The sequence below is a fragment of the Lithobates pipiens genome, unplaced genomic scaffold, assembly GCF_037356315.1.
Source record: "Lithobates pipiens isolate NorthernLeopardFrog02 unplaced genomic scaffold, aLitPip1_a1.2 Scaffold_8, whole genome shotgun sequence".
NCBI lineage: Eukaryota > Metazoa > Chordata > Amphibia > Anura > Ranidae > Lithobates > Lithobates pipiens.
Genome location: NW_027507903.1, coordinates 185701485 through 185728034, shown reverse-complemented (window position 1 = coordinate 185728034; position 26550 = coordinate 185701485). Strand labels below are relative to the sequence as shown.

At 43.3% G+C, this 26550-nt stretch overlaps 1 protein-coding gene across 2 annotated transcripts in view; it reads right to left on the bottom strand.

Annotated features, from left to right (window-relative positions):
* The window catches only part of TBC1D22A (TBC1 domain family member 22A), an 839044-nt gene that overhangs the window by 760037 nt on the left and 52457 nt on the right, over positions 1-26550 (bottom strand). For both annotated transcript variants that reach the window (XM_077468512.1, XM_077468511.1), the window contains exon 3: positions 616-956. In XM_077468512.1, coding sequence (XP_077324638.1) covers positions 616-956 — 341 coding nt within the window. The remainder of the gene's footprint in view (positions 1-615; positions 957-26550) is intronic.

The following is a 26550-nucleotide window of genomic DNA, read 5'->3' as shown; positions in this document are numbered from 1 at the left end:
TCATCGCGGCTTTGCCTAATGACAGCTGCAGAGCAGCGAGACCCACCGAGAAGATGGATGCGCCGGACTACAGGGGACAGCGGTGACTTCGCTGGCTCCTGTATCAGGTAAGTGACACATAATGGACTACTATGCGATGCAGAGTAGTTCATTAGGCTTTACCTTTGCAGGGAATGAAAGAGGAAGTAAACCAATCAGGGTTTACTTCCTCTTTAAGTGCTCAGTAAAAGCATATTAAAAAGAAAAATAGGGTTCCTAAAAAAGTTTTTAAAAAATTATTTTAGCATAGTTTGCATCACAAGTACTCAGTTCAGCAGTCAGTATAGTACTGTCCACCCCGAGTATATCACTACCATGATCATAAAAGGTATTTTACATTTACTGCACCAAAACCTGTGTAGGATTCATCTGTACGAAATAAGAATTGTCAAAATGTAATACAAATGGTTACTGAGCAATAACCCGGCAGCTCTGCAGTTGCATATGTAACATATCAGTCTGGCTTTTCATTGAAAAGAAGATTGCAGTCCTCAGTAGAAAGATTTGTTTCCACAATGTCACACCCTTACGTAAAAAAATCTAAAATAACAGAACATGACACATTTGAGTACATACCAGATGATCTGGGTATCTGGCTCTCACTGGCTGATTTCACAATCTTGTTATCGCTGGTCACATTTGAGGTAAGCTCTTCAGGTGCCATAGGTCTGTCTCCCAGCTGTTTAATCTCTTGAAATTTGTTCTGCTCTTGTAATTTTGTATGGTTTTGGATGACTTTGTTTGCAGTTTCTAGCACAACCTCCGTATTTAAATTTTCTGCTGCCATGGCTAGCAGTTCATCATCGTCCTCCCCAACATCCCATGCATCGCTTGTGTTGCTTTCAAACTCTTGGAAAGTGGTGATCTTTTTCAGCTTTATAGGTGTTGTTGGAGGCTTCTGAATCGTTTTTGTCAAGCTATCAAAATAGAAATGAAAAACAATGTGAATTTATAAGAATTCCAATACCCTACAACAAAAAACAAAAAACAGTTTTGTAATAACGACCACAGACAGAAATAAAATAGAAAATTTTGGGTGTTTACGTTCCAATCAGCATCATAAAAATTATGCTTTTGAGTGTTAAGTCATTGAAAACAAAAACTGCAAAAAAATAAATTTTCTGTGTCAGAGGCATCACACAGTCACCATAAGTGCCCAGCAAACATTATGGTAATAAAGAGATCTCAGACTGGCAATAGATGTAAGGGTGTAGGCAGCATACGGCCCCTTTCATACGGGATGGATTCCGTTCTGACCTGCTGGGGGTTCAGCTGATTGGAGCAGAGCGGGTGGATGACACATGTGGACATGGACAGAGCCTGCTCTATTCTATGGGCAGCCAGGAGAAAATTGACTCCACTGCCTGTGTACACCCGACTAACTCCAATCTACTCCACCTAAGCGGAAGAGGGCAGATCCCCTTACGTTGTCCTTTTATTTTTTGTGAACCTGGTAGGTGGGTGTAAACGAACACGAGTTTGTTTGCATCTGCCTATCCACAGGGATGAATGGACCTTCTGATCATGTCTACCTGATCAAAACGGCTGTTTGAAAGGGGCCTAAAAGATAAAGAATAGAACTGCTCAGACCACCAAATGAGCAAGAAAGAATGAGGTTAGAGTAGAGTATACATGAAACGACAGCAAAAATGGACACACCCGATCCAAGGTGCTAATCCCGGCTTTTCACCATGGGCAGTATCAACATTAGAAGAGACTGATCACACACTTGAATCCAAGAGATGCTGTAAAAATTTATTTATTGTCATGAGCCAGACAAAATTGCAATGATAATCAGTTGACGCGTTTCACACAAAAAGAACTGTTTGTTTACAACAACTGAAATGACAAGCTATTTAAAGGTGTATATCAAATCAAACACCTAACACCTAAACAAGAACTGTATTAAAAACAAAAATAGAAAAATGAGCAGAAAAAAATTAAAAAAAAAAAAAAAACACACACACACACACACACACACACACACACACACACACACACACACACACACACACACACACACACACACACACACACCCCAATATAAAAACACATATCACTGTATAGCAAATTAAGTCCAGTTGTGTGATTTAATGCTTATTAAAGACTTCTTAAAAACTGTTCAAGGATATGAAAATAAGATGCTAAAACATATACATGATGGAAAGAATGCATACACACATGAAAATCAACCATGTCCATACATATATAAATCATGTGTAGGCAAAACATTGTATATATAAATGCATATGCATCACAAATATTCCACTAAGAACCACCCCAGAAAGCAACCAAAAAGGGAAAAAAAACAAAGCAAGGAATGGTGAGGCAAGGGCAAAAAAACACCCCTATACCCCCTCTTTTACTTCAATGATGGAGAGGGACTAATCATAGTAATATGTCCCACTCAAAGTTCATTCCAAACGGGAATGCGAGTCTTAAAATAAAAAAAAAAATCCAAAAAACTTCCCTTTTACAGAGAAGTCTAAAGACATCACCACCCCGCGGGTGTATGAACCTCCTTTATGATGATTTGCACACCAATAGCCGAAGTATTGGCTTCTTGAAATGTATTAAAAGGTTTGGCTACATTGGTGGAGAATTTCTACTCTATGATAGATAGAGAGATATATAGATATATATATTGTGGCAGCAGGCAGGTAGTCACCTGGTTGTATCCAGGATGGGAAATGTGTGTGCCCTAGATTCAGGCTTTATGCAGACTTGTACAACTAGAGGGGAAGAGTTAATGAGCCCAGCTGAAGTAAGTGGGCTCATTAAGACCTCTACAAAAAACCCCAGCATGCTTAGGGAGATGCTCCATTCTGGAACCAGTTTTGTGTTGTATAGACTGGGGAGTGTGACACCTGTTCTGTGCGGTGAGTTAACACCTGTGTGGCAAACCTCTACAACAGAGACAGGGACTGGTGCAGCACAAGGCTGCACTCAGTTGTTAGACAGGGAATCTAAGTGTGTAATTAGAGGTCAAGCTGACCAGGATTTATTTTCACGTTTTATTTTTGTTTGGCTGTTATAGGTTTCACTGCATGTAGCATAAATAAACCGCATCTTTTGTTTTTTTGCACCTACAACGCTGTCTGCTGTGCCTGATTTTGTGTTGTGAACCCATCCAGGGGGTCACACACAACCGCTGCCGAGCTAACCCCTCACAGTTGGTGGAGAATTTTGGCAGTTTTTTTTATTTTTTTGTTAAGGCCAGCATGGAGGAGATACTGAGACAGCTGGCTCTAGCAAATGCAAATCAGCAGCAAACAAATGCGGGTTTACAAAAGAGCCTTGCAGCCCAGTAGCAGACAAATGCAACTTTGCAGCAGAGTCTGGAAGCTCAGCAGAAAGCTCACCAGCAGAGTCTGGAAGCTCAGCAACAAGCCCAGCAGCAATCTGAAGCCCGCTTTATAGACCTGTTGCAGAAGCAAGAGCAGAGTTTTCAACAGCAAATAGAGACATTAATACAGCAATGTCCGCAGACCAATGAAGCAAGTGGTTACACTAATACCGCATCCTTTGGTGTGAGCCGTTTAATGACAAAAATGACTGGAGAGGATGATCCGGAGGTGTTTTTGACCACATTTGAAAGGACTGCTGAAAGGGAAAAGTGGCCTAAGGAGCAATGGGCTGGACTGGTGGCCCCTCTTAACTGGGGAATCGCAGAAAGCTTATTATGACCTAGAGCCTGACCAAGCAAAAGACTATGTGGTGCTAAAAACAGAAATATTGGCACAGCTGGGTGTTACCCTGGCCGTCCGGGCTCAGCGTGTGCATAATTGGACTTTTCAGGTTGGAAAACCACCCAGGTCTCAAATGTATGATCTCATTCACCTGAGCAGGAAGTGGCTGCAGCCAGAGACTTTGACCGCACCAAACATTGTGGAACGTGTTGTTATGGATCGTTTCCTACTGCCATCCAAAAATGGGTAACCATGGAGACCCAGAAAATGCAGATAAACTGGTGGATCTGGTTGAGAGGTACTTGGCTACAGAGAACCTGACCACCTCTTTCAGGGACTCACGGACTTTCCACCCTAAGACCAGATCATTCCCAGTGGCGGGTAAGATGACTCCAAGGGGTGAGGGTGGAGAGAGTGAGAGAGTGGGAGTAATACCCAAGGTCTGGCGGGAGCAGCCCGGGAAGCCCAGGCTGCAAGAGGCAGCGAAAAAGATTATTTGCTACCGCTGCCGCCAAGAGGGACATATTGCAGCCAATTGCCCAGTTGTGGATGAGCCTATGCAATGTGACTTTATAAGGGAGAGACGTCAGTCGCTGTTTGCGACAGTTGCATGCACTGCCATTCGGGGACCTGAGAAACATTTATGTAAAATGTGTATTAATGGTAGAAATGTTGATGTGTTGCTGGATTCAGGTAGCCTGGTAACATTGATAAAAGCTGAATTAGTTACTACAGAGGTCTCTGGGAAGAACAAGGTGGCTGTTATTTGTGTGCATGGGGACACCCGAGAGTATCCTGTAACTTCAGTGTTTTTTGAGACTCCCAAAGGTAACCTCTCTCATCAGGTGGGGTTAGTGTCTCACTTACCACATGATGCTATTGTGGGAAGGGATTTTCCAAAATTATGGGAACTCTGGGATTGTCCTGAGCCCCCCACTGGTGCCCCTATAAACCAGGAAGATGACCAGAATTCCTCTGGGAGTGGTGAGGACTCTGCTGAATTTCCCTTGTCGGTATTGGCGGGGGAAACTCGAGAAACTGGGGAGGAGCCAACATCCTCAGATGAAAACATGCAGTCTGTGGAGTTTTCGGATCTTGAGGTTCACAGGGAAAAATTTGCCACAGAACAGTTAAAAGACCCCACCCTAATAAAGGCACGGGAAAATGTGGTGAAAATAGATGGCGAGTTAGTGAACCCAGATAAGACTTGCACTTATCCTTACTTCACTATGGAAAGGGACCTGCTGTATCGAGTGGCTCAAAGGGCAGAAGAAACCATTGAGCAACTTGTAGTGCCCAAATCTTACAGGAAGTTGGTGTTAGAATTGGCCCATGGGCACATTCTGGGAGGTCATCTGGGGGCAGAGAAAACCAGAGAGAGGGTACTGCAGAGATTCTATTGGCCTGGGGTCATGAAGGAAACAGAAAATTATTGTTCCTCCTGCCCTGTGTGTCAGAAGTCGGCACCTATGCCACATTTCCGTAACCCGCTGGTACCTCTTCCTATCATTGAGGTCCCCTTTGAGAGGATCGCAATGGATTTGGTAGGTCCGATAATGAAGTCTGCTAGGGGGCATCGGTACATTTTGGTAATATTGGACTATGCCACACGTTATCCGGAAGCAATTCCTCTTCGAAATACCTCGGCCAAAACCATAGCCAAAGAGCTATCTCTTGTTTTTAGCCGCGTGGGAATTTGTAAGGAACTGCTTACGGACCAAGGTACACCCTTTATGTCCAGGGTTATGAAAGAATTATGCAAGTTGTACAAAGTGACACAATTGCATACATCTGTGTATCACCCCCAAACAGATGGGTTGGTTGAAAGATTCAACGAAACCCTAAAACAAAATGTTAAAGAAGGTGGTGGATAGAGATGGAAAGAATTGGGACTGTCTAATACCCTATCTGATGTTTGCCATTAGGGAGGTACCCCAATCCTCTATGGGTTTCTCACCCTTCGAGTTGCTCTATGAGAGACACCCAAGAGGGCTGCTGGATATCACCAAGAAAACTTGGGAAAATTAGAGTTCTCCTCACAGGAGCGTGATTGAGCATGTCGCCCTGATGCAAGATAGAATTGCACAGGTAATGCCAATCGTAAAGGAACATTTGACCCAAGCGCAGTTAGCACAGCAGAGAGTGTACAACCGTGGGGCCAAGACCCGTACTTTTTCCCCGGGGGATAGGGTCTTGGTGCTAGTCCCTACAGTTGAAAGCAAATTTCTGGCCATATGGCAAGGTCCATACGAAGTAATTGAAAAAATTAGTGAGGTGAACTACAGGGTTAGACAGCCAGGAAGGCGAAAGCCGGAGCAGATCTATCACGTCAATCTGCTGAAAGCCTGGAGGGATAGGGAATCCCTAGTCGCAGAGACTTTGTCACAAACACAGCCTGATTGCTTAGTTCCTGGGGTTGGAATAGCAGACACCTTATCGAAAACCCAACAACAGGAGGTTAAAGAGTTTGTACTTCGTAACAAAGATTTTCTCTGAGCTGCCGGGACAAACATCTGGCGTAGAGCATGACATTATCACCCCGCCAGGAGAAAGGGTAAAACTAAAACCTTATAGAATACCAGAGGCCCGACGGGAGGCAATACGTGGGGAGGTTCAAAGGATGCTGGAATTGGGTGTGATAGAGGAGTCCCAGAGTGACTGGTCCAGTCCTATCGTACTAGTGCCCAAACCTGATGGGAGCTGGCGGTTTTGTAACTATTTTCGACAATTGAATAAAGTTACAAAATTTGACACCTACCCCATGCCGCGTATAGATGAGTTGATTGACCGGCTGGGAAAAGCCCGATATATGACAACTCTTGATCTCACCAAAGGGTATTGGCAAATTCCCCTGGCCGAGTCGGCCAAGGAGAAAACTGCGTTTGTAACCCCAGATGGGGCATTCCAATATAAGAGAATGCCGTTTGGGTTACAGAATGCACCGGCAACATTCCAGCGGAAAATGGATAAGATTCTGAGGCCCCATCAGAAATATGCTGCAGCTTACCTGGATGATGTGATTATCCATAGCACAGACTGGGTCTCACATTTGCCAAAAGTACAAGCAGTCCTAGACTCTATCCGGGAAGCTGGGTTTACGGCCAATCCAAAGAAGTGTACCATTGGACAGGAGGAGGCCAAATATCTTGGGTACACTATTGGGAGGGGGGTGATAAAACCCCAAGTCAATAAAGTCGAGGCCATACAGAGTTGGCCACGTCCCAACAGCAAGAAACAGGTACGAGCCTTTCTGGGAATCGCTGGCTATTATCGACGATTCATTCCCCATTTTGCTTCTCAGGCTGTGCCCCTCATCAACCTGACAAAAGGGAAAGAGTCGGTCATGGTTAAATGGTCCCCAGAGGCTGAAGAAGCATTTCAGTCCTTAAAAACAGCCTTATGTAGCCAGCCAGTGTTGTACTCACCAGACTTCTCTAAGGACTTCGTGGTACAAACTGATGCATCAGACGTTGGGTTAGGAGCAGTGTTATCCCAGGTCTGGAACGGAGAAGAGCACCCAGTCATTTACCTCAGCAGGAAGTTGAAGTCCCATGAGGTAAATTACGCCACGATTGAGAAGGAATGTTTAGCAGTGAAGTAGGCTCTAGATTCCCTTCGGTAATATCTGCTAGGTAGGCACTTTGACCTGGTGACTGATCATGCTCCTTTAAAGTGGATGGCTCAAAACAAGGAGACCAATAGAAGGGTAAATAGGTGGTTCCTGGTCCTAAAGGAATTGAACTTTACAGTTAAGCATCGCCATGGTGTTAAAATGGGGAATGTGGATGCTTTGTCTCGGATACATGCGTGTCTGACTGCTTGTGTTACAACCCCAAGGTTGAAACAAGAGGGGGGGGGGGTATGTGGCAGCAGGCAGGTAAAGTCACCTGGTTGTATCCAGGATGGGAAATATGTGTGCCCTAGATTCAGGCTTTATGCAGACTTGTACAACTAGAGGGGAAGAGTTAATGAGCCCAGCTGAAGTAAGTGGGCTCATTAAGACCTCTACAAAAAACCCCAGCATGCTTAGGGAGATGCTCCATCCTGGAACCAGTTTTGTGTTGTATAGACTGGGGAGTGTGACACCTGTTCTGTGCGGTGAGTTAACGCCTGTGTGGCAAACCTCTACAACAGAGACAGGGACTGGTGCAGCACAAGGCTGCACTCAGTTGTTAGACAGGGAATCTAAGTGTGTAATTAGAGGTCTAGCTGACCAGGATTTATTTTCATGTTTTATTTTTGTTTGGCTGTTATATGTTTCACTGCATGTAGCATAAATAAACCGCATCTTTTGTTTTTTGCACCTACAACGCTGTCTGCTGTGCCTGATTTTGTGTTGTGAACCCATCCAGGGGGTCACACACACCCGCTGCGGAGCTAACCCCTCACAATATTATATATATATATATATATATATATATATATATATATATATATATATACACATAGGTTTCAGGAAAAAAAAAAAAAATATATATATATATATATATATATATATATATATATATATATATATATATATATATATATATATATATATATATATATATATATATATATATATATATATTCCTGAAACCTATCTCTGAGGTGTCTTGTGGTGCGACCAACGTACTGTACAGATGGTACATGTAATGATATATATTACATAACGGGTGTTGCAGTTATAAAAATATATTAATTTGTGTTGTTTACCATTGGAGTATGAACATACAACATTCCCCTTAGTAATATGTGCAGAGCAGGAACACACAGTCGCACCACAACTATAAATTGTCCTTGCAGCCAGGTGTGTGACTTGATTTTATTTGATTCAAAGGCACTTGGTGAGAGATAGCTTCCCAAAGTGGGAGCACATCTGGAAACAAAATTGATACCATCTTTCAGTGAATTGGCACAAATCCAATCCTCAAATAGGATCGGTAAATATCTGTGAACAATTGTCTTAAGGTCATTAAATTCCTGACTGAACGAAGTACTGCTGGTGGGTCTCCCACTGTTGAAACACTGTGGTTTTCTTGTTTTTACCAATATGGCTGTGTTTTAGGAGGTTATTCCTATTTTTAGAATTAGCAATAGAAACTGCTCTATCAAGAATGTATCTAGGGTACCCCCTCTCCAAGAAACGAGTATATAGGGCATGCGCTTCTGTTTCATGTCACAGGATCATTACAGATTCTGCGAATCCTGAGAAACTGGCCTACATGAACATCCTCATGTATGTTGAGGATGGCCATGTCTGGCCATCAGCAAAGTATTTCCCGAAAGAGGTTTCCTGTAGTTTCCAGAATGCATTGAAGTACATCGACCACACAAATGAACATCAAGGAATTTAATTTCATATTTATTTATCACAAAGCCCTGTGAATTTTAGGTTTGTATTGTTGCAATTGAGATACTTCAAAAATACATCCAAAAAACCAAACGCTATATCCATAATGAAAATTAAATTGTCTAGCAAAACAGGAATTAGTACTTGGTGGAGAAACCTTTGTTGGCATGCACAGAGGTAAGACGTTTCTTGTAGTTGGTTACCAGGTTTGCACACATCTCAGGAGTTATTTTGGTCCACTCTTCTTTACAGATCTTATCTAAATCCTTAAGGTTTCTTGGCAACTCGAAGTTTCAGCTCCCTCCATAAATTTTCTATAGGATTAGGTCTGTCCAAAACAAACTTTTTTGCTTTGACAGAAAGAAATCCCAAATTTTGGGATGTCCCCAGAAAAGAAATAGAGGTGAAATCTTCTGATGGAGACAGTTGTTCTGGTGGCTGGGGGGGAGGGGGGCAAGGAATTCCCTAAATTTGCAGGGATTTTCTCTCACTTCCTGTTTATGGGGCAGGAAGTGAAGATAAATCTCCCCAATAGGAGACAGAGCAAAATAACCAACCCTTACTCCATATAGCTTTTTTTGTTATTTCTCTCTATTTATTGTTAAATAAGTACACTGTGCAACAATTGTTTTGAAAATTACAGGTAAAGCCCCTTTACTACTTGTTCTAAACTTCTTGCACTTCTGCTTGACAACTTGAGTTACAATGTGGAGAAAAATATAAAGAAAAGGCATGTGAAATAAAATGCATATAATGATTACTACCCTTACACATAGGAAAGAACTCCAGGAGTTTATATGGCTTATTATAGGTTAAGTCCAACAAGGTGTATGCCCCCTTCTGCACTTATCTCATTAAAAATGTTAATTTTTACTGAATGCTGGAATATACAGTGGGGCAAAAAAAATATTTAGTCATCCACCAATTGTGCAAGTTCTCCCACTTAAGATGAGAGGCCTGTAATTGTCACCATAGGTATACCTCAACTATGAGGGACAAAATGTGGAAACAAATCCAGACAGACAATCACAAGTCTGATTTTTTTAAAGAATTTATTTGCAAATAGATTTCTGCCTCTCACAGACCTGTATCTTCTTTAAGAGGCTCCTCTGTCCTTCAATCAGTACCTGTATTAATGGAATCTGTTTGAACTTGTTATCAGTATAAAATACACCTGTCTACAACCTCAAACAATTACACTCCAAACTCCACTAAACTCCACTATGGTGAAGACCAAAGAGCTGTCGAAGGACACCAGAAACCAAATTGTAGACCTGCACCAGGCCGGGAAGACTGAATCTGGAATAGGCAAGCAGCTTGGTGTGAAGAAATCAACTGTGGGTGTAGAGCTGCATGATTCTGGCTAAAATGAGAAACAATTTTTTGCTTAGAAGATGGATCACGATTCTCGTGGCGTAACATCTTTCACATTAAAACTAAAAAAATTGGGCTAACTTTACTGTTTCGTTTTTTTCTTTATTCATTGAAGTGAATTTTTTCCCAAAAAATTGCATTTGAAAAACCGCTGGGCAAATACATTGTGACATAAAATATTGCAGCAATTGTCATGTTATTCCTTAGGGTCTCTGCTAAATTATATACGTTTGGGGGTTCCAAGTCATTTTCTAGCAAAAAATATTGATTTTAACTTAAGAAAGGTCAGAAAAAGATTTAGTCTTTAAGTGGTTAAACTTCCTGCATTTACACCTTGTTGAAAAATTGGCAGTCTGCCCAGATTATTTATTTACACAGAAGTTCTATCCCTTTGATCTAAGGAGGAAGCTTAATTACAATGTTGCAAGTTAAAAAAACTTAGCAGACTGCCAAGATGTTTGTTTGACAGCCAAGTGAGCAGATAGTTTCTCCACTTGTTATATGAAAGAATCGGCTACCTCTGCAGGAGAGATAGTCAGAGGGTGTGAATCGAGATTATGATTTTTAACGATTAATTGTGCAGCGCTATGTGGGAGCAATAATTAGAAAATGGAAGATATACAAGACCACTGATAATCTCCATCGATCTGGGGCTCCACGCAAGATCTCACCCCGTGGGGTCAAAATGATCACAAGAACGGTGAGCATAAATCCCAGCACCACACAGGGGGACCTAGTAAATGACCTGCAGAGAGCTGGGACCAACGTAACAAAGGCTACTACCAGTAACACACTACGCCACCAAGGAGACAGATCCTGCAGTGCCACACTTGTCCCCCTGCTTAAGCCAGTACATGTCTGGGCTTATCTGAGGTTTGCTAGAGAGCATTTGGATGATCCAGAAGAGGATTGGGAGAATGTCATATAGTCAGATCAAACCAAAGTAGAACTGTTTCCATCAAACACAACTCGTGTTTGGAGGAGAGAGAATTCCGAGTTGCAACCAAAGAACACCATGCCTACTGTGAAGCATGGGGGTGGCAACATCATGCTATGGGGCTGTTTCTCTGCAAAGGGAACAGGATGACTGATCCGTGTACATGAAAGAATGAATGGGGCCATGTATCATGAGATTTTGAGTGCAAACCTCCTTCCATCAGCAAGGGCATTGAAGATGAAACGTGGCTCTGGGTCTTTCAGTATGACAATGATCCCAAACGCACCACTGGAGCAAGGACGGAGTGGTTTGTAAGAAGCATTTCAAAGTCCTGGAGTGGCCTAGCCAGTCTCCAGATCTCAACCCCATAGAAAACCTTTGGAGGGAGTTGAAAGTCCATATTGCCCAGCGACAGCCCCAAAGCATCACTGCTCTAGAGGAGATCTGCATGGAGGAATGGGCCAGCAACAGTGTGTGACAACCTTGTGAAGACTTACAGAAAACGTTTGACCTCTGTCATTGTCAGCAAAGGATATATAACAAAGTAGTGAGATGAACTTTTGATATTGACAAAATACTTATTTTCCACCATAATTTGAAAATAAATTCTTTCAAAAATCAGACAACGATTGTCTGGATTTGTTTACACATTTTGTCTCTCATAGCTAAGGTACACCTATGGATGACAATTACAGGCCTCTCTCATCTTTTTAAATGGGAGAACTTGCGCAATTGGTAGTTGACTAAATACTTTTTTTGCCCCACTGTAGCTATCTCCCAGCACGCTGTAAAAAACAAACAAAAAAACTAATTCTAAATAAAAGAGTCACGTTCTTGAGGTGGAAACACTACTGTAAGGCTGCTTTCACACCGAGGAGCTTTACAGGCGCTAAAATTGGCTACTGAAAAGCGCCCTGAAACAGCTGCTGCGTCTCCGGTGTGAAAGCCCGGAGGGGCAGCGCTGCAAAGCGTTTGCTGGTGGTTTTAACCCTTTTTCGGCCTCTAGAGGGGGTTAAAAGTGCCCCGCTAGCGGCCGCAATGCCCCAGTGTGAAAGTAGCCTAAGCCAGAACATTTTCAAAAGTGGCTCAATTCCAGGAGTTCAGCTCTAAATTAAATAATTATTTATATATCACAAAATTCTGAAAATATTTTAAATAGTGGCCCTGAGCTGTGACACAGGCCAATGCTATACAAATTGCAAAACTTAAGTTAAAGTCAAAGTTTAAGTTTAGTTTAAGTAAAAACTTAAGTTCCCCCTGTTATACAAGCTATACTATACAGTGTATGTGTGTTTCTTAAATTCTGCTAAATACATTTTTTCACATCACTGATATGTAGTTCCATGAACGCCCGCCGCTCTCCATCCTTGATCCAATGGACTACAGAGGGAGAGGCTGAGATTTCCCTCTGACATCAGCTGGGTGGTCATGTGACTGCACATCAGCAATGTGGATTAAAGTGGTTGTAAAGCCTTACAACACACTTTGACCTACAGGTAAGCCTAGATTAAGGCTTACCTGTAGGTCCAAGAAATATCTCCTAAACCTATATACCGTATTTTTCGGACTATAAGGCGCACTTAAAAGCCTAAATTTTCTCACAAAATCGACCGTGCGCCTTATAATGCGGTGCGCCTTATATATGACCTGTTGACATCGCTGGAGTTCTTTGGTTAATGCACCCGGAATGATGGCAAGCACCGAATTAGTTTTCTTCACTTGGGCTTTGACAGTATCTGTCAGATGGGCGCGCATGGAGTCACAGATCAATAGGGATGGAGATTTGTGGAAAAAGCCACCCGGTCTCTTACCGTAAACCGACGTACCGTAAACCTCTCTCAGGTTGTTCTACTGCGTGACTGATAGCGATGAGTTTGAAATCCGCTTCGTAAGCATGTCTCTTAACAGGAGCCATTTTTGGGGCAGCGGGTATACCGTAGAAAATGAACGAATGAATGCGCACACCTCCTGACTAAGATGGCCGTAATGCCCAATCCAAGCAGTGCAGCTTCGTGGGATTACCAAAGCTAGGAAGCTGCACTGCTTGGATTGGGCATTACGGCCATCTTAGTCAGGAGGTGTGCGCATTCATTCGTTCATTTTCTACGGTATACCCGCTGCCCCAAAAATGGCTCCTGTTAAGAGACATGCTTATGATGCGGATTTCAAACTGAAGGCTATCAGTCATGCAGTAGAGCATGGAAATAGAGTAGCTGCGAGAGAATTCAACATTAATGAATCAATGGTACGGAAGTGGAGGAAGCAAGAAGATGCCCTGCGCCAGGTAAAGAAGACCAAACTGAGTTTCCGAGGAAACAAAGCAAGATGGCCACAGTTGGAGGACAAAATTGAGCAGTGGGTTATTAAACAGAGAACCGCAGTTAGAAGTGTCTCTACTGTCTCTATTCGACTCAAAGCAACAGCGATCGCACGCGACATGGAGATCAACGACTTTCGAGGAGGTCCCTCTTGGTGCTTCCGTTTCATGAAAAGGCGGAATCTCTCTATCCGCACAAGAACCACTATGTCACAGCAACTGCCAAAGGATTACGAAGAAAAGCTGGCCATTTTCCGTACCTACTGCAAGAACAAGATCAATGAACAGAAGATCCGGCCAGAGCACATCACCAACATGGACGAGGTCCCCCTTACCTTTGATATCCCTGTAAACTGTACTGTCGAGAGAACGGGGACCAGTACGGTATCTATACGCACTACAGGAAACGAGAAGTCATCCTTCACTGTAGTTCTCGGTTGCCAGGCTAATGGCCAGAAACTACCATGGTAATTTTCAAGAGGAAGACTCTGCCAAAAGAAAAGTTTCCGGTTGGCATCATAATCAAGGCTAACCCGAAGGGCTGGATGGACGAGGAGAAGATGAGTGAGTGGCTGAGAGAGGTTTACGTCAAGAGACCAGGTGGCTTTTTCCACGAATCTCCATCCCTATTGGTCTGTGACTCCATGCGCGCCCATCTGACAGATACTGTCAAAGCCCAAGTGAAGAAAACTAATTCGGTGCTTGCCATCATTCCGGGTGGATTAACCAAAGAACTGCAGCCACTAGATATAGGTGTCAACAGGTCATTTAAAGTTAAATTGCGAGCTGCGTGGGAGCATTGGATGACAGAAGGCGAACACACATTCACCAACACAGGGAGGCAACGCCGGGCGAGTTACGCCACTATCTGCCAGTGGATCGTGGATGCCTGGGCGAAGGTATCAGTCACCAGTGTAATCCGAGCTTTCAAGAAGTCCGGAATTATCACTGAACAGCTAAGTACCGGTACCGATGACAGCAACGAGACTGACTCGGATACTGATGAGAATGATGAGAGGGATACGGGCGTGCTTGATGCCGAAATCGCCCAATTGTTAAACTCAGACACTGAAGATGAAGAATTTGATGGATTTGCGGGAGAAGAATAAAGTGAAAAAGTGAGTGTCTGGTTTTGTATTTAACTGAACAGTGTTAAGAGTTATTGTTATAGACCATTTTAAGGTTATTGCTAAAGAGTTGAATAAAATTTGACTTACAGTACCGCATCAGAGTTTTGTTTCATTAAATGCGCCTTATAATCCAGTGCGCCTTATAGTCCGGTGCGCCTTATATATGGAAATATCCCATTAGCAGCCGATCATTGCTAGTGCGCCTTATAATCCGGTGCGCCTTATAGTCCGAAAAATACGGTAGTTTAGGAGATATTTGCCCGAAGACAGGCAGCGCTGTCTACGGCACATGCGCTGTAGACAGCAGGGCGCAGGCGCACTGAGCGCGGCATCTTCAACGACGGAGATGCCGCGCGTGTCGGCTCCCGTGCGCATGCACAGGAGTGACGGCTTCGCCGAATGACAGCGGCGGAGCTGCGAGACACCACCGAGAAGATGAATGCGCCGGTCTACAGGGGACAGCGGTGACTTCGCTGGCTCCTGTGTCAGGTAAGTGACACATAATGGACTACTATGCGATGCATAGTATTCCATTATGCTTTGCCTTTGCAGGGAACGAAAGAGGAAGTAAACCCATCTGGGTTTACTTCCTCTTTAAGGTATTTAGCTGCAGAATTTAAAATAAAAACACAAACACATACACTGTGTAGTATATCTTGTTATAACAGATGGGCTGGTGTTATTGTGAGCACTAAATTTACTGCTACACGGAATAGTGGCAGGAGAGGAAGGGTGGTTCACACACAGGAATCAGGCAGGCAGAGATGCAGGGAGGGCGAGACTGTGGGCTGAGAGGCACGTAAACTGACCACGTTATCGTGGATCAGCAGCCATGATTCAGCACACCTAGAGGGACACAGGATCAACCAGTTTTTTTACAAGATAGAAAAAAAAAAAGGGACAAAAGACACTACATAAGCACTATGTGGTTTAACATGTTTTAAAAAGGAACAGGATCTCTTTTTTTCCCCCTTTTTTTTAGGGTTACAACCTCTAAGTTGATGTCCGTTTTATTTTTGTTTGCTCTTTTTTTGCTTTTTATTTATTTTTATTTTTTTAGAACATTTGGGACAAAACTACAAAGCTCAAAAAAAAAAAAAAGATTCTTTTGAATTACAACTACTCCTGATTCAAAGCTCAGAAGAAAACAAAGGAAGCCTTGCAGGGTTGCATAATGGGCCACTTTCAGATAAACAACCCCGCTGTATGCCTCACTTATATATGCTAAAATAAGCATGGGTTATGTGAATTTATAGGACACGTCTAAACATACATAAATGCATTTAAATGATTTTAAAATGATATAATGCACACTTTTTTTTTTCACACTATGCAATTACTTGTGTTCAGATGCATTCAGTTTTTTTGTTTAAATAAAAATAAAATAATATAGAAATCTGTACATTCAGGGGCAGATTACAGTGGTGTGAAAAAGTGTTTGCCCCCTTCCTCATTTCCTGTTCCTTTGCATGTTTGGCACACTTAAGTGTTTCGGAACATCAAACCAATTTAAACAATAGTCAAGGACAACACAAGTAAACACAAAATGTAATTTGTAAATGAAGGTGTTTATTATTAAAAGGTGAAAAAAAATCCAAACCATCATGGCCCTGTGTGAAAAAGTGATTGTCCCCTAAACCTAATAACTGGTTGGGCCACCCTTAGCAGCAACAACTGCAACCAAGCGTTTGCGATAACGTGCAATGAGGCTTTTACAGCGTCCTGGAGGAATTTTGGCCCACTCATCTTTGCAGAATTGTCCTAATTCAGTTACATTAGAGGGTTTTCGAGCATGAACGGACTTTTTAAGGTCATACCACAACATCTCAATAGGATTCAGGTCAGGACTTTGGCTAGGCCACTCCAAAGTCTTCATTTTGTTTTTCTTCAGCCATTCGGTGGTGGACTTGCTGGTGTGTTTAGGATCATTGTCCTGCTGCAGAACCCAAGTTCGTTTCAGCTTGAGTACACGAACAGATGGTCGGACATTCTCCTTCAGGATCTCTTGGTAGACAGCAGAATTCATAGTTCCTTTTATCACGGCAAGTCTTCCAGGTCCTGAAGCAGCAAAACAGCCCCAGACCATCACACTACCACCACCATATTTTACTGTTGGTATAATGTTCTTTTTATGAAATGCAGTGTTCCTTCTACGCCAGATATACTTGGACACACACCTTCCAAAGAGTTCCACTTTTGTCTCATCGGTCCACAGAATGTTGTCCCAAAAGTCTTGGGGATCATCAAGATGTGTTGTGGAGAAATTGAGACGAGCTTTGATTTTCTTTTTGCTCAGCAGTGGTTTTCTCCTTGGAACTCTGCCATGCAGGCCATTTTTGCCCAGTCTTTTCCTGATGGTGGAGGCATGAACGCTGACCTTAACTGAGGCAAGTGAGGCCTGCAGTTCCTTGGACGTTGTTGTGGGGTCTTTTGTGACCTCTTGGATGAGTCGTCGCTGCGCTCTTGGGGTAATTTTGGGCGGCCGGCCACTCCTGGGAAGGTTCACCACTGTTCCATGTCTTCGCCATTTGTGGATAATGGCTCTCACTGTGGTTCGCTGGATTCCCAAAGCTTTGGAAATGGCTTTATAACCCTTTCCAGACTGATAGATCTCAATTACTTTCTTTCTCAATTGTTCCTGAATTTCTTTGGGTCTCGGCATGATGTGTAGCTTTTAAGGATCTTCTGGTGGACCTTACTGTGTCAAGCAGCTAGTATTTAAGTGATGCCTTGATTGTGAACAGGTGTGGCAATAATCAGGCCTGGGTGTGGCTAGAGAAATTGAACTCAGGTGTGGACAACCACAGTTATAGTATGTTTTAACAAGGGGGGCAATCACTTTTTCACACAGGGCCATGATGGTTTGGATTTTTTTTCACCTTTAATAATAAACACCTTCATTTACAAATTGCATTTTGTGTTTACTTGTGTTGTCCTTGACTATTGTTTAAATTGGTTTGATGTTCCGAAACACTTAAGTGTGACAAACATGCAAAGGAACAGGAAATGAGGAAGGGGGCAAACACTTTTTCACACCACTGTAGATACTCATACGCTAATGCATTTAAATGCAAATAAAGGGACGTTTAACGTGAAAGGTCTATAAGAAACACCTAAATGCATGTAAACTGCACACATTATACCACCCAGATCAATTTTGCCTGCATAAAAAAATAAAAGAAGAAAGCTTGTGTGAATAAGGTCTTATTACACATGATGCTAAAAAGTCAAAACATCCGCTACCAACTTGTACATCACTAAAAAAAAAAGTTGCAAGCTTTAACCTTTGAGGGCTTAAAGCAGCACAAATCAGCTTTAAAAGCATTAAAGTTTAAGAAGAGGTCATTTAAAGCCTCTGGTAAGAAATATGTCTTTAAACCAGAAAATAGTAAAAGTATTTTAGTTTAAGTTTTCAGATAACAAATAAGCTGACATGCAGCTTAAAAGATTGCGAGCTATAATCTGGAAGACGTACATTTTGTGATACATTACCAGTTTAGTAAATAGGGCAGGAGTTTCATTCACCTATATTATGTGTTCATGAAACTAGTCACCAAGCAATCTACTGACAAAAAAAAAAAAAAGGATCTACCAAAACCATAATTAAAGTCTTATGCCTAAGATGTAAATCTCCTTAATGATGCCACTCTAAAAGTCAACACCTTTAACCACTTTCAGACCGGACCATTTTGCTGGTAAATGACCAGAGGTCTTTTTACACTTTGGCACTGCGCTGCTTTAACTGGTAATTGCGCGGTCATGCAATGTTGTACCCAAACAAAATTTGCGTCCTTTTCTTCCCACAAATAGAGCTTTCTTTTGATGGTATTTGATTGCCTCTGCGATTTTTATTTTTTGCGATATAAACGTAAAAAGACCGCAAATTTTGAAAAAAAATGATATTTTCTACTTTTTGTTATTAGAAAAATCCAATAAACTCAATTTTAGTCATACATTTAGGCCAAAATGTATTCAGCCACATGTCTTTGGTAAAAAAAAAGTCAATAATTGTATATTTATTGGTTTGCGCAAAAGTTGTCACATCTACAAACTAAGGTACGTTTTCTGGAATTTACGCAGCTTTTAGTTTACGACTGCCTATCTCATTTCTTGAGGTGCTAAAATGGCAGGGCAGTACAAAACCCCCCCAAATGACCCCATTTTGGAAAGTAGACCCCCTAAGGAAATTGATAAGAGGCATGTTGAGCCCATTGAATATTTTATTTTTTTGCCTCAAGCGATTGAATAATGACAAAAAAAAAATTTTTTTTTTTTTTTTACACAAAGTTGTCACTAAATGATATATTGCTCACACATGCTATGGGCGTATGTGAAATGACACCCCAAAATAAATTCTGCTGCTTCTCCTGAGTACGGGGATACCACATATGTGGGACTTTTTGGGAGCCTAGCCGGGTACGGGGCCCCGAAAACCAAGCACCGCCTTCAGGCTTTCTAAGGGCGTAAATTTTTGAGTTCACTTCTCACTACCTATTACAGTTTTGAAGGCCATAAAATGCCAAGATGGCACAAAACCCCCACAAATGACCCCATTTTAGAAAGTAGACACCCCAAGCTATTTGCTGAGAGGCATGTTGAGTTCATGGAATATTTTATATTTTGCCTCAATTTGCGGGAAAATTACAAACTTTTTTTTTTTTTTTTTTTTTTCACAAAGTTGTCACTAAATGATATATTGCTCACACATGCCATGGGCATATGTGAAATGACACCCCAAAATAAATTCTGCTGCTTCTCCTGAGTACGGGGATACCACATATGTGGGACTTTTTGGGAGCCTAGCCGCGTACGGGGCCCCGAAAACCAAGCACCGCCTTCAGGCTTTCTAAGGGCGTAAATATTTGACTTCACTCCTCACTACCTATTACAGTTTTGAAGGCCATAAAATGCCAAGATGGCACAAAACCCCCACAAATGACCCCATTTTAGAAAGTAGACACCCCAAGCTATTTGCTGAGAGGCATGTTGAGTCCATGGAATATTTTATATTTTGCCACAAGTTGCGGGAAAATTACAAACTTTTTTTTTTTTTTTTTTTTTTTTCACAAAGTTGTCACTAAATGATATATTGCTCACGCATGCCATGGGCATATGTGAAATGACACCCCAAAATAAATTCTGCTGCTTCTCCTGAGTACGGGGATACCACATATGTGGGACTTTTTGGGAGCCTAGCCGCGTACGGGGCCCCGAAAACCAAGCACCGCCTTCAGGCTTTCTAAGGGCGTTACAGTTTTGAAGGCCATAAAATGCCAAGATGGCACAAACCCCCCCCAAATGACCCCATTTTGGAAAGTAGACACCCCTAAATTTAGGGGTACACTAGTGAGACTAGGTAATAAATGGCGGGTGCCCTGAAACTATAAAAAAATAACTAACCAACCAGCGTCACCTGTAACAGTTATATGGTGATCACTGGTGAAAGGGTTAACTAGGGGGCAATCAGGGGGCTTTATGCGGTAGTATATGGGGGTCCCTGGCGCTATAAAAAGCTGCGGCGAACCTAAATACCTACTTGCCTAACTAGCGTCACCTGTGACACTAATACAGCGATCAGAAAAACGATCGCTTATTAGGCTGGGTTCACACTGGAGCGATGCGGGAACGCCACGAATGCGCGGCGGGTTCCCGCATCGCATGCCTCCCGGCGGCAGTTCACACTGCCCTATGCGAACTGCTGGGAGTGTCAGTGAAATGTTACTGACACCCCCAGATCAGTTCGCATATCGCAGTGCGATCTGCAAACTCGGATCGCATGGTGTGAACACCCATGCGATCCGATTCTGCTGCGGGCCAAAAAAAGGGTCCCGTGCGAATTTGCGGCGGGTGCGGCGGGTGTGGCGGGTGCGGCGAATGGCTGAACTCGAATCGCACAGAGATCGGATGTGATTTGCACTGCAGTGCGAATCACATCCGTTCTCAAACCGCTGCAATCTGAACCCAGCCTTAGTGACACTGGCGACGGGGGGTGATCACGGGGTTAAACCTTTATTGGGGGGGTTAGGGGGGTACCTTAGAACTAAAGGGGGCTAACCCTAACTGCCCTAACAGTTATTAGTCACAAATGACACCCGCCGGGTGATCAGGGGGTTAAACCTTTATTAGGTAATAAATGGCGGGTGCCCTGAAACTATAAAAAAATAACTAACCAACCAGCGTCACCTGTAACAGTTATATGGTGATCACTGGTGAAAGGGTTAACTAGGGGGCAATCAGGGGGCTTTATGCGGTAGTATATGGGGGTCCCTGGCGCTATAAAAAGCTGCGGCGAACCTAAATACCTACCTGCCTAACTAGCGTCACCTGGGACACTAATACGGCGATCAGAAAAATGATCGCTTATTAGGCTGGGTTCACACTGGAGCGATGCGGAAACGCCGCGAATCCGCGGCGGGTTCCCGCATCGCATGCCTCCCGGCGGCAGTTCACACTGCCCTATGCGAACTGCTGGGAGTGTCAGTGAAATGTTACTGACACCCCCAGATCAGTTCGCATATCGCAGTGCGATCTGCAAACTCGGATCGCATGGTGTGAACACCCATGCGATCCGATTCTGCTGCGGGCCAAAAAAAGGGTCCCGTGCGAATTTGCGGCGGGTGCGGCGGGTGTGGCGGGTGCGGCGGGTGCGGCGAATGGCTGAACTCGAATCGCACAGAGATCGGATGTGATTTGCACTGCAGTGCGGTGCGAATCACATTCGTTCTCATAAACCGCTGCAATGTGAACCCAGCCTTAGTGACACTGGCGACGGGGGGTGATCACGGGGTTAAACCTTTATTGGGGGGGTTAGGGGGGTACATTAGAACTAAAGGGGGCTAACTCTAACTGCCCTAACAGTTATTACAGTCACAAATGACACCAATGCAAAAAAAAAAAAAAAAAAAAAAAATGACATTGGTGTCACTGTGACTGGGGGGCAGGGGTAATTGGGGGGGTGATCGGGGGGTAAAGGGGGGGTGTGAGTGTGCCTGGCATGTTGTACTGTGTGTGGGATGTGTTGGTGCAACTCACTGATCCGCTCTCCTCCGTGTCGGAACGAAAAATACCGACACGGAGGAGAGAATACATCACTTCCTCTCCTGTGTTTACATTACAGGAGAGGAAGTGATGTCACCGGGGATTTCTATTCGTCGGGAGCGATCGCGAGGGGGTGGCCATGAATGAATGGCCGTCCCCTCGTCCGGGATCGCTCCCGAACGAAAACCGACCGCCGCAGGCACCGGGCGGGGGCCCGATCGGGCCCCCGACCCGCGGGAGGCAAATCACGTACATGTACGTGCTTATGCCTGCCCGTGCCATTCTGCCGACGTACATCGGCGTTAGGCGGTCGGCAAGTGGTTAAGATGTCAGGAGAGCTGGGTTTTAGGAAGTACAACCTGCTCCAGCTGGCTTTTTTTTTCATTCTAAGATCAAAATTTGCAAGCATGAAACAAACAATTATGTATATGTGTGTATATTTTTCTACGTATAGTGTCAATTTAATCAAAAAGATAAACACTTGTTATAAAAAAAAAAAAAAAAAAAGAAGAAGAGTCAAAGAAAATGTAAAGATTCAAATACCAGTAGATTCTAGTTATCTTTCAGTTTTGAGGTGCGATAAGCATAATAGGGTGAGGGCTCTTGCACACAGGCGCCTAAAAAGCGCCATATTTTTTAGGTGTTTAAAGAGGAGGGCCGGTTAGACAAAAAGAAAAAAAAAAAAGTCAGCAGCTGCTAACACTGCAGCTGCTGACTTAATCAACACACTCACCTGTCCAGGGTGCCCGCGATGTCGGCCGCCCGAGGCCGACCCGTCCCTCTGGCTGCTGCCATTCCTTGTAAGGGAAACAGGCAGTGGAGTCTTACGGCTTCACTGCCCGTTTCCTACTGCGCATGCGCGAGTCCCGCAGCTACTGCGCATGCGCGAGTCCCGCAGCGCTTTCTGAATGGGACGCGCAGTTCCCAGAACCCAGAACAGTTCCCAGAACACAGCGCGACTCATTACCCAGAAGACGCCGCGACGAAGACAGAAGATCTCCGCGGAGGAGGAAGAGGAAGATTAGGAGAAAGTGCCTAGCAACAGGCATTTCTGGTAAGTAAAAAAAAAAATTTTTTTTTCATTTTTTTTTTTTTTTATATTTTTTTGTAATTTTTAATATTTTTTTTGTTTTCAGGGTGGCCCTCCACTTTAAGTTTATTTTTTTTACTAATCTAAATGCAGTCCGTTGTTGTTAATGGGCCTGTACATACAGGCAGGCAAACGTGCAGTGGTTACAGATCCATTAAACCCCTTCATGCCCAAGCCTTTTTCTGACACCTGTTGATTACAAGTTAAAATCAGTATTTTTTGCTAAAAAAATTACTTAGATTTTTTATTTTTTTTTGCAGAGACCCTAGAGCAGGGATATGCAATTAGCGGACCTCCAGCTGTTGCAAAACTACCAGTCCCATCATGCCTCTGCATCTGGGTGTCATGCTTGTGTCAGAGTCTTGCTATGCCTCATGGGACTTGTACTTCTGCAACAGCTGGAGTTCCGCTAATTGCATATCCCTGCCCTAGAGAATACAATGGCGATTGTTGCAATATTTTATGTCACACTGTCTTTGCACAGCGGTCTTTCAAATGCAATTTTTTTATTTATTTATTTATTTATTTTTTAGAAGAAATACACTTTCATGAATTAAAAAGAAAAACAAAAAACTGTAAAGTTGGGCCAAATTTTTTATTTTATTATGTGAAAGATGAAGTTCTGCCAAGTAAATAGATACCATAACAGGCCATGCTTAAAAACGGTGCACACTAGTGGAATGGCAACAAACAACGGTACTTAAAAATCTCCCTAGGCGACATTGGTCTTGGGCTAGAATTATTGCTCTCGCTCTAACTATCATAGCGATACCTCACATCTGTGGTTTGAACACTGTTTACATTTGCGGTCGCAACCTACGTATGCGTTTGCTTCTGCGTGCAAGCACGGAGGGATGGGGTGCGTTACATTTTTTTTTTTTATTGTTTATCACTTTTATTGCTGTCACAAGGAACGAAAACATCACTAGTGACAGTAATAGGAAGTGACAGGTACTCTTTATGGAGGGATCTGGGGTCTATAAGACCCCAAATACCTCCTTTGCACTTAAAAGCATTTAAATGGCAAGTTTGCCGGTTATGAATACAGTATTTATTTCTTTTTTTTAAATCTGGTGCCTTTCAGTAATCAGTAAACCAGAAGTGAATGTACTCCATACTCACATAGTGTGGTGGGCCGGAATCTGGGGGCCCACTTGTTAAAGGGGGCTTTCAGATTCAGATAAGCTTGCCGCCCGCAGACCCCAACAACCAACAACCAGGGTCGTCGGGAAGAGGCCCTTTTCCTCGTCAACATGGGGGCAACGTGCTTTGGGTGGGAGGGATTTGGGGGGGAAATTCACATAATTTCGGCGCTGGGGGTTCCCCATAAAGACCGAAGGGCCTGGTATGCTCTTGGAAGGGGAACCACCTAAAGTTCCGCCTAAAGATTCATATCATCAGACACAAAGTGCCTGCACTGTCAGGGATCAAAGTTGGATCCCCGTTCATTGAAGTCGGACGCATGTCGAACTTCAAGTAGCAGAGCAAAGTCAGATCCACAGTCGTACGACTGTTGTGTCGTACCAGTGTGAAAGGGGCCTAAAGCTGTATGTAGCCAGTTCAACAGGGATTGGTTGACAAAAGGTGATCTAATGGGCTGGTTCATCCCATCAGTGCAATCAATGGGCTGCGGCTGCTGATCAGTGTATTCTGACAGCAGAGAGTCCCCACTGTCAGAACACAATGGGGTTGATTTACTAAAACTGGAGAGTGCAAAATCTGGTCCAGTTGGGTACCCAGTTTCTAACTTCAGCTTGTTCAGTTAAGGTTTGACAAAAAAAAAAAAAAAAAGAAACTGATTGGTTTCTATGCACAGCTGAACCAGATTTTGCACTCTCCAGTTTTAGTAAAGCTGCCCCAATGTCTCATCAGGGAAGTCTCCTTTAGGCTGGGTTCACACTGGAGCGATGCAGGAATGCCGCGAATCCGCTGCGTTTTCCCGCATCGCATGCCTCCCGCCGGCAGTTCACACTGCCCTATGCGGACTGCTGGGAGTGTCAGTGAAACCTTAATGACACCCCCATATCAGTTCGCATATCGCAGTGCGATCTGCAAACTCGGACAGGAATCAGATCGCATGGTGTGAACACCCATGCGATCCGATTCTGCTGCGGACCAAAAAAAGGGTCCCGTGCGAGTTTGGGGCAGGTGCGATGCGAATTCAGCCATACTATCTGTATGGCTGAACTCGCATCGCACAGAGATCGGATGTGATTTGCACTGCAGTGCGGTGCGAATCACATCCGGTTCTCGCTGCCGCAGCGGTGTGAACCCAGCCTTACTCGCAGATTATGTGGAAGGAGGAATCCATGAAATTTTTTCACTCAGCCTTCTGGCTGAGCAAAAAAAAAAATAAGATTAATTTAGGGCCAGCCAAACACTATTGAGATATAAGCCGGCAGTACACTGATCAGCATGCTTCACCCTTACAATGATACAAGAATACAATTTGGATGAATTTGTATGAAAATCGGACAACAGATCGTCTGTTTTTTTGTTTTGTTTTTTGCATGCTAGTCGCATATTGAACATGAAGAGTTTACTAAAGTTCAGAAAATTCTCTTAAGACAGAAAAAAAAAAAAAAAAAAATTCGGAAGTGATGTCATGTATTGTAGTGTATTTGTATTCTATTTTCAGATGACAACTTTACTGATAAGAAAAAGGAAATCGTACTATCTGGTATCCCACAAGAATAATCTTTATGCTTGTCCAATCTTATAATAAATCAGATGAACAGTTGTGATCGGCTCTCAAAAGCTCTGTACTAACAATCTGATTATCATACGGTTCGAAAGCGGTATTTTTGTACGATTTTTTGATCGCCTTTAGGATGGTTCCAACAAAATGCATACAAGCCTGACTTCAGAGTGATCCTGGATTCATCTTATATGGAACTTCAAAAAAAAATAAATAAATAAATAAATAAAGTAAAATTGTGCCTATGCAGTACCACAAAAAAAAAAAGTAATGTGAGGGTGCCTAAAAACTCCTCTGCATACAACCTCATACAGTTAGGTCCATATATATTTGGACACACACAATTTTAGTTTTTTTTTTTTTTTTCTCAGGTATTTACCAAAAATATATTCAAGCTATAGTTATACAATTGGCTGATAGTGCATACTCTAAGGGCCGGTTCACACAGCGGGCGATGCGAGGCGACACGACTCGCCTCGCTCCCGCAAGTCGCCCCCGTTCTGTACAATGGAACCGTTCTGAGAGGAGCGACTCGAGTCGCTCCGACTCAGAAAAAAGGTTCCTGTACTACTTTCGGGCGACCTCGGGGCGACTTGCATTGACTTCTATACAGAAGTCATTTGCAAGTCGCCGCCGAGGCCGCGGCGAGGCAAGTCGGAGTCGCCTCGCCTCGCCTGCAGTGTGAACCGGCCCTCAGGCTTAACACATCCAAATTGAAGGGTTTAGGAATTGCAGCTCTTAAGAATAGCCATCCCCCCTTTTTCAAGGGACCAAAAGTAACTGGACAATTTAATCAAAAAAGTGGTTTCATGGCCAGGTGCAGGCTAGTCCTTTGTTATCTATTCAACAATTAAGCAGGTAAAAGGTCTGGAGTTGATTCTCAGTGTGGTATTTGCATTTGGAATC